Raw genomic sequence first — 9,296 nt, forward strand, 5'->3', positions numbered from 1 at the left:
ATTTCTTGTTACCGTAACGATATTTTATGTTGATTGTTATTGGATTAAAACTTAATATTTTCACAATATGCACAAATATTTCTTTGTACTGAAAAAGGTCTTCAGCGGGATAAATTCGTAACACAGTCAGTTAGTGACCTAATACGGATTCATACAGGGTGTGAAATGGAAATCCGTATTGGGCGAGGCGAAGCCGAGTCCCAATACGGATTTCCATTTCACACCCTGTATGAATCCGTATTAGGTCACTAACTGACTGTGTAACTAATAATACCAGGTGCATATTAAATACTACCGTATAAGCAGAATTTTTAGCGAGAATTTAATTTTGGCATTGTTAGCAGGGTGCCAAAATCGCTAAAATTGAATATCGCTAAAAATTAATTGCGCTTTATTTGTTGTAGCTTCTATAGTGATCTCTTTAAAATCGCTAAAATTACATTTTGCCAACAATAAAATACGAGTTTTTAAGGACAAATCGCTAAATTTGCGCCTCGCTAAAATTTCCACTTATATGGTATTAATATGCACATGGTATTGTATTACAGTGCACTCAGGTCTTTTAATTTTTTGATATTAAATTCTCTGAATTTATACATGGTGAATGATTTCAGAGCTAAGTGTGCATGTTGACCAAAAAATAAACAGTGTTACAGTTACTTACTCAGTCCAGAGAAAATAGTTATCCAGGAACATATATATGCTCAGATACGCCTACCAGGTAATTTGTACTCTTATTGGTAGAGTCCTACCCAGTGAGAAGCACTCACTTAGACAAGTCTTTCCAGTGAGCAGTACTCACCTAGAGAGGGTCTACCTAGTGGTAGTACTCACTCAGAGAGGTCTACCTAGTGAGTAGTACTCACTCAGAGAGGTCTATCTAGTGAGTAGTACTCACCCAGAGAGGTCTATCTAGTGAGTAGTACTCACCAAGAGAGGTCTACCTAGTGAGTAGTACTCACCCAGATAGGTCTACCTAGTGAGTAGTACTCACCAAGAGAGGTCTACCTAGTGAGTAGTACTCACCCAGAGAAGTCAACCTAGTGAGTAGTACTCACCCAGATAGGTCTACCTAGTGAGTAGTACTCACCCAGAGAGGGTCTACCCAGTGAGTAGTACTCACCAAGAGAAGGTCTACCTAGTGAGTAGTACTCACCCAGAGAGGTCTACCTAGTGAGTAGTCCTCACCCAGAGAGGTCTACCTAGTGAGTAGTGCTCACTCAGAGAGGTCTACTTAGTGAATAGTACTCACCAAGAGAAGGTCTCTCCAGTGAGGAGTACTCACTCAGATTGTGCTACCCATCGAGTAGTACTCACCAGGGAGATCTACCTAGAGAGAAGTACTCCCTCAGAATGGTCTTCCCAGTGAGTAGTACTCACCCAGATAGCAGTGCCCAGTGAGTAGTTCCACTAGGGTTGGTCTATCCAGTGAGTAGTTCTTATCCAGATAGGTTCTGAAATTTATAAGTCAGAAACCCTATTACAGAAAAATACCTTGTCTCAAGTTTTGTTTAATCTAAAATGGTTAGATAGTTGTGTGAATAACTTCAATAAAAACAAATGATTTTCATAATTTCCCTTAGCAAATAGGTGTAAGATTAAAATTATTATTATTTGAAATGTTCTGTGTCCACGGCATAATGCATATACATAGACTTCATTTGTACAAGTTTCCTCTCAAATGTCATGTGGGGGATATCTTAACGAATAATGTTAACTATCTTTTTAATAATGTGCAAGAAATATGTAGAGCTATCTTTTTTTGTCCCCCGCTTTCGAAAAAGCAAGGGGACATTATATCTTATTTGTCTGTCGTCTGTCAGTCTGTCCATCCGTCACAAAAACTTATAGCTCATAACTTTTGATTTAGTGGAGCTATGACTTTCATATTTCATATGTGTATTCCTAGTGATAAGATTTTTCTTTGGGTACCTCCAAATTTGACCTTTTGACCTTGGAGTTTGACCCACTTTTACCCAAAAATTTTAAACTTTTACTTTGGCCATAACTTTTGAATGGTAGAAACCAAGGTTTTCATATTTCACATATGTATTCTTTGTGGCAAGTCCTTTCATTGGATACCAACAACCTTGACCTTTTGACCTTGGAGATTTCCGTACTTATGTAAAAACTTTAACCTTGGCCATAACTTTTGAACGGTATGGGCTAGGGCTTTCATACTTCAAATATGTAATCCTTGTGAGGAGACCTTTCATTGGATACCAACAACTTTGACCCTTTGACCTTGACCTTGGAGTTTGACCTACTTTTTAAAAAAATTTAACCTTGGCCATAATTTTTGAATGGTTTGGGCAAGGGCTTTCATACTTTACATATGTAATACTTGTGGCAAGACCTTTCATTGGATATAAAGAACTTTGACCCTTTGACATTGACCTTGGAGTTTGACCTACTTTTTAAAAACTTTAACCTTGGCCATAACTTTTGTATGGTTGTAATACTTGTGGCGAGACCTTTCTTAAGAAACTACCAATATATATTTAATTTGCATTGAAGAAAAGTTGAATCTTCGCTATTTTGCCATATGGGGTCATCAGGTTCACTTCCTTATAACATTTGATTGAGAAGAGATAGGGCTTTCATGTGCATTACCTATGCATGATTCCATGTCTACAGTATATGAAAATGTTGATGCCTTCTTTTATTTAAAAATATTTCTCCCTGTAAACCATTTAACTGACTATAGTTCCTAGGTACAGTTACCCAGGTCTTTACAGTGAGTATTACTTGCCTGAATAGGTCTACTTGGTGAATAGTATACTCATTCAGAGAGGGTCTATCCAGTGAGAGTTCTCACCCAGAGAGGTCTACCTAGTGAGTAGTACTCACTCACAGAGGTCTACCTAGTGAGAAGTACTCACCCAGAGAGGTCTATCTAGTGAGTAGTACTCACCCAGAGAGGTCTACCTAGTGAGTAGTACTCACTCAGAGAGGTCTATCTAGTGAGTAGTACTCACCCAGAGAGGTCTACCTAGTGAGTAGTCCTCACCAAGAGAGGTCTACCTAGTGAGTAGTCCTCACCAAGAGAGGTCTACCTAGTGAGTAGTACTCACCCAGAGAGGGTCTACCTAGTGAGTAGTACTCACCCAGAGAGGTCTATCTAGTGAGTAGTACTCACCCAGAGAGGTCTACCTAGTGAGTAGTACTCACCCAGAGAGATCTACCTAGTGAGTGGTACTCACCCAGAGAGGTCTACCTAGTGAGTAGTACTCACCCAGAGAGGTCTACCTAGTGAGTAGTACTCACCCAGAGAGGTCTATCTAGTGAGTAGTACTCACCCAGAGAAGGTCTACCTAGTGAGTAGTACTCACCAAGAGAAGGTCTACCTAGTGAGTAGTACTCACCCAGAGAAGGTCTACCTAGTGAGTAGTACTCACCCAGAGAGGTCTTTCTAGTGAGTAGTACTCACCCAGAGAGGTCTACCTAGTGAGTAGTACTCACCCAGAGAGGTCTATCTAGTGAGTAGTACTCACCCAGAGAAGGTCTACCTAGTGAGTAGTACTCACCAAGAGAAGGTCTACCTAGTGAGTAGTACTCACCCAGAGAAGGTCTACCTAGTGAGTAGTACTCACCAAGAGAAGGTCTACCTAGTGAGTAGTACTCACCCAGAGAGGTCTTTCTAGTGAGTAGTACTCACCCAGAGAGGTCTATCTAGTGAGTAGTACTCACCCAGAGAGGTCTACCTAGTGAGTAGTACTCACCCAGAGAGGTCTATCTAGTGAGTAGTACTCACCCAGAGAGGTCTACCTAGTGAGTAGTACTCACCCAGAGAGGTCTACCTAGTGAGTAGTACTCACCCAGATAGGTCTACCTAGTGAGTAGTACTCACCCAGAGAGGTCTACCTAGTGAGTAGTACTCACCAAGAGAAGGTCTACCTAGTGAGTAGTACTCACCCAGAGAGGTCTATCTAGTGAGTAGTACTTACCAAGTGCAATTGTTCCGAGTAACTAGTACTCAATCAGAGAGGTAATCTGAAGTGACAAGTACTTCAATTTGAATTCCTTTAGCCTAGTCTCTTTTACATCTTAAGTTTTGAAAATGCTATCTTTCATTGACTTTTTTTCTTAATGTAATAAATACACAGTACTTAGCAATAGTGAATGATATATTTAATTATGAAACAAATTATGGAACAAATTCTAAAAGAGTATTGTAACTGACACTAATGACCAAAAAATCTCCAATTAGTGGAACACATCATAACTTCTGCAAAGACAAGTTCATTAGAGCAGAAAACATGATGCTTAAGCAGGTTTTTCAGTAATTAAAGGATTGCAACTTTCATCTTCAAAAATCCCATGATCGATAAAGTGTCTCCATTTCTCAGGATTAAAATCAGTTGCCATTGGATATATTGATGCATTTCATGTGGGGCAGACAAAAGGCCATCTTGATATATATCATGCTTGTCCTCATCCTTGCATACTTAACCAATATTTATGTATATCTATCGTAATGGCCAATTTTTATTCCTAAATGGTAAAGCTGTTGCAAGTATGTTAGGATTAAGGCAATGGAATACATATTTCCATTGTCTGCTGCTCGTCTTCCAGTTCAGAAGCATTTGCATCCTTTTGATGGCCATATTGAGATTCTAAGGAATATTCAACAGAAGTAGGGTGATCCAGAAAAAAAAGAATTCATTTGAAATATAAACCACTAGATCAATAAATAAATCAGCATCATTTAAGAATTAATGTTATGCTTTTTTGTGCTGAAGAATGAGCACTGCTTGAAGGGCTTAACTGACCTTCTTTGGTACAATGTCCTGTTTGATGTCTCGTAAGTTTAAATATTGGATAAAGAAGTTCTTTGAAGGTTTATTCCCTATTCAAATCTTTATTCATCATCAATATTCAAGATTAATATTCAATTTAAAATGCACTTTAAAAATCAATCTACATGTCATTTGGGATTTTTTTTTTATTACCTAAATTTGAGATTTACAGGACCAGAGATGCTCTTGAGATAGATTCTACAGAATTTAAAGGTTATGAGAACAAGAAGTACATGGAAAAGACTTTTTTCTTTTTCCTTTTTTTTTTTGCTACATAATATTAGAGTCAATCCGGGTAATTTCGACCGACGGGGCAAATCCGAACACCTAAGAATTTATTAAATTTTTAAAAATATTTTTATCTTGTTTTATATTTATTTGTACCTTTATATTTTTTAAAAATTCAGTCATTATTTGTGTCCAATATAATAATATTAATAAAATTACCACATGTAAAAACACATGAAAACTTGTGTGACGTCACCAAAACATCAAAGTGAAAGCGAAACATCAAAGCAGACCGACTATTTGGTACTTCGGTACAAATAGATTTTCTGGTAAGTATAATTTTTTTCTCCAGTAAAAATTAAAGTATATTTGCATAAAAAATGACAAAGATGCTGAAAAAAACTTAAATCTAAACTAGTGGGTATTGTTTTTTTAACAAAAAACACATGTCTCCCCTTCTTTAACAACATTAACAAATGCAGTTTTACTATGAAGGTGAAAAACAATAATGCAGTGCATCTTTCAAGTCTTTTATAGGATCTAAAGTTATTGTCTGGTCTTGCTTTTTTCTTAATTTAATCTTAAAAGAAGAAAATGGTCAAGGTCAAAAAAATTGATGTAGTGTATTTAGGCTTAAAGTTGTCTTTACTTGTCAAGAAAGGTATCAAGTTATCAATTCAAATATATTTCATATGAACGTTTGACCTTGACCTAATAATAATTGGATCAAGGTCAAAAATTTCCATCACATAATCTCTCCACCTAAGTGTCCTCTGCATGTTACAAGTTTGAAGTCTAAATGTCAAGAGATTCTCAAGTTATGTTCAAAACATGTTTTTTTTCTCTATTTGACCTTGGGTCAAGGTCAAAGTCCTTGTGCACTAGATCTTGTATTTAATGTCTTCTTTCTATGTTACATGTTTGAAGTCCTAATATCAAAGGGTATTCAAGCTATGACGTAAACTCTATTTAGATGTAAAAATTTGACCTTGACCTAATAATATTGGATCAAGGTCATATAATATGATCACATAAACTTTCTCCAATGTGTCCTCTGCATGTTCCCAGTTTGAAGTCTAAATCTCAAAGATATCTCAAGTAGTGGTCAAATCATGTTTTTCTATATTTGACCTTGAACAAAAAAAGGGTCAAGGTCAAAGTTCTTGTGCACTGCATCATGTATTTAATGTCTCCCTTCTATGTTTTAAGTTTGAAGTCCTAATATCAAATGGTATTCAAGCTATGGCCTAAACTCTATTTTGTTGTGAAAGTTTGACCTTGACCCAATAAACATTGGATCAAGGTCAAAAATTTTGATCACATACACCTTTCTCCTATGTGTCTTCTGCATATTCCAAGTTTGAAGTCTAAATGTCTAAGGTATCTAAAGTTATGTTAAAATCATGTTTTTTCTCTATTTGACCTTGAACATAGAAAGGGGTCAAGGTCAAAGTTTAGGTGCACTACATCTTGTATTTAATGTCTTCTTTCTATATTTCAAGTTTGAAGTCCTAATATTAAAGGGTACTCAAGCTATTGCCAAAACTCTATTTTAATGTAAAAGTTTGACCTTGACCTTATATATAGACCAAGGTCAAATATTTTGGAGGCGGACACTTTGCCTCAAGGTCATCTATCTAAGTTCCAAGTATGAAGTCTTCAGGTCAAAGGGTATTCAAGTTACGGCCTGGACAAAATTTGGATGAAGAAGAATAATAATAAGAAGAAGAATAAGAATAAGAAGAATAAGAAGAATAAGAAGAATAAGAAAATCGACAAAAACAATATGTCTCCCCTTCGGAAGGGGAGACATAATTAAGAATTATATTTAAAACCGAATAAATAATGAAAATTACCTGATCGACTTTACCCCACACTCCACAATGGATACATAAAGGGGCTTTTCCCAAACAAGTCGTTCCTTAAATTTACAAAAGGACAACTCGTACACTTAATATTCGACAAACGCTACAGAATATATTCTAATTTTTATTTTTTTAAGTACAGAGTTAAATATTTGTCTTTTAATTGCAGACATGCCACGGAAATATGTTAAAAAGGGGGTGTACCAAAATTACAGTCCCGAGGACATGGATAAAGCTTTAGATGCAGTAAAAGGGGGGTTAAGTCTGGGAAAAGCAAGTAAAATGTTCAAAATTCCCAAAACAACTCTGAGTGACAGATTAGCTAAAAGAGTGGTTCCTGGCGCTCCAATAGGTCGCCCCCCGGCGCTACCAGCCAAACTCGAAGAGGAGTTGGTAAAAAAAGTTGAAAATGCGGCTTCCATGGGATTTGGGGTCAGCAGGCAACAGCTACTGGTCAAAACTGGGCGTCTAGTAAACAAGCTCAAAATCAATACACCGTTTAAAGGAGGTATACCAGGCAAGGACTGGTTTGATGGTTTGCGAAAAAGACACCCGTCACTTAGCATAAAAAGGCCCTTGAAACTATCAGTGGTGCGGTCACGGATGTTGAATCCGTCTGTAGTTCAATCTTATTTTGACACCCTGTCAAAGATTGTAACTGATCTGAATATACAGAGCAAGCCTGAAGCCATCTGGAATGCTGACGAAACTGGCTTCCAGATGGAGCACCAGCCATCATCCATGTGTGCTAGGAAGGGGACCAAAGTACCCGGAAGGACATCAAACAGTCGCGAATCTATTTCTACCCTACTTTGTGTGAATGCTAGCGGCAGTTCTATGCCTCCAATGGTTGTTGTACGAGGGAAAACAAAAAGGTGCCTTCAGTCTTGGGGGGTTGAGGATGCACCTCCAGGAACAGTATTCACCTACCAGGCAAGGGCTTGGATGGATGACATTCTGGGCGAGGAATGGTTTCACCAGGTTTTTTTGCCCAACTGCGGTCCTCACTGTCCCTAGCTTCTTATTCTCGACAGCCATTCCAGCCACGAAGTTATTGGGCTGCTGGAAGCGGCTGTCGAGAATGACATCCATATCCTTGCATTGCCCCCACACACGACACACTTTTTACAACCCCTGGATAAAAGTATAAACGGGCCGTTGAAAGCAGCATATAAGCGTGTCTGTTCCGAGCATATGAATAGTAATCCAGACAACATTGTCAATAAGAAGTCCTGGCCAGGTCTTTTCAGACAAAGTTTCGATAGAGCCCTTACACAGCAGAACATTACAAGTGGCTTTCGTGCTACAGGAATCTATCCCTTAGATAGATCTGTAATACCCGCTGACGCCTTAGCGCCTTCTAAAGTTTTTGAGTCCGCCACATCTACTCACCAGGGTGCTTCCGTCTCTAAATCTATTTCATCGACAGTGACTTCTGAACCAGAGTCCATATCATCTTTGACGACTTCTACTGACGACTCGACTCCCTCCACATCCTTCCAGATTCCTTCTATCTATGACCCTTCTGTGTCGGCAACAAGTCAAATTTCTTTCTCCGCCGAGTCAACTGTAGCGCCCAGCCCAATTCCATCTGCGTTGACCACTTCATCTGTTGTATCTAACTTTCAGCAACCTGATAACATCATCTCTCTTGAAACCAATCAACCAGTCGATATGCGTACTTCTAGCTTTGTTAGTGAACTTGCAGTTGCACCGTCTTCTTCCAGAGATCCAGATCCTTTTTTACCAATTACACCAGTGGCCGATTCAGATGATCAAGTTTTTAATCTCTCTGAAACTGTTTCCGCCTCACAAATTCTGTCTGATCTTGCAAATGGTGGTGTAAATGTTGAACTCATAACTCCAGAATGTGATGTCAACAACGAATTTTCAGATTTGTGGAATAACCAATTATCTACTCTCTTTGATGTCCCGTCCCCTGAGCAGAAAACACGACCAGAGTCGCAAAGTAAGAGAAAACTTACTTCCCATAGACTCCTAACATCAGATGAAATTTTACAAGAAAAGAAAAGGAAAGCAGAAGAAAAGAAAGAACAAGAACTCAAGAAAGAGATGAGAAAACTAAAAAAGGAAAAAGCACCAAAGAAAAGTGTGAAAAAATAGACTTGATTTAACACTGTATTTGAAAATGTTGTTTGTTATTTTGTTCATAGTTTATTGAAAGCTAATATATATATAACAATTACGAATTATATATATAATTATGTTACTGTTACATAAATAAAATCTTTATATATATTTCCCCACAAATAAAAAGAATTCAAGAACAGCATTTACATCGATCTATTTCTCTGAAAAAATTATAATTTTCCTCCTTCAATTAATTTTTTCCTTCGCGTTCGAAATTTCCCAACATGGACGAAATTACCCCATTTCTCCGTTC

The 9,296-nt window shown here is 37.7% G+C and overlaps 1 protein-coding gene across 1 annotated transcript; it reads left to right on the forward strand.

Annotated features, from left to right (window-relative positions):
* The first annotated feature begins 7,868 nt into the window (after positions 1–7,868).
* On the forward strand, positions 7,869–9,041 carry LOC134231371 (uncharacterized). The gene has a single exon (XM_062713339.1). It carries the CDS (start codon positions 8,087–8,089, stop codon positions 9,014–9,016), a length of 930 nt encoding a protein of 309 aa, XP_062569323.1. The 5' UTR covers positions 7,869–8,086; the 3' UTR covers positions 9,017–9,041.
* The last annotated feature ends 255 nt before the right edge of the window (positions 9,042–9,296 follow it).

The sequence above is a fragment of the Saccostrea cucullata genome, unplaced genomic scaffold, assembly GCF_032062105.1.
Source record: "Saccostrea cucullata isolate Sc308-1 unplaced genomic scaffold, CSIRO_AGI_Scuc_v1 ctg104, whole genome shotgun sequence".
NCBI lineage: Eukaryota > Metazoa > Mollusca > Bivalvia > Ostreida > Ostreidae > Saccostrea > Saccostrea cuccullata.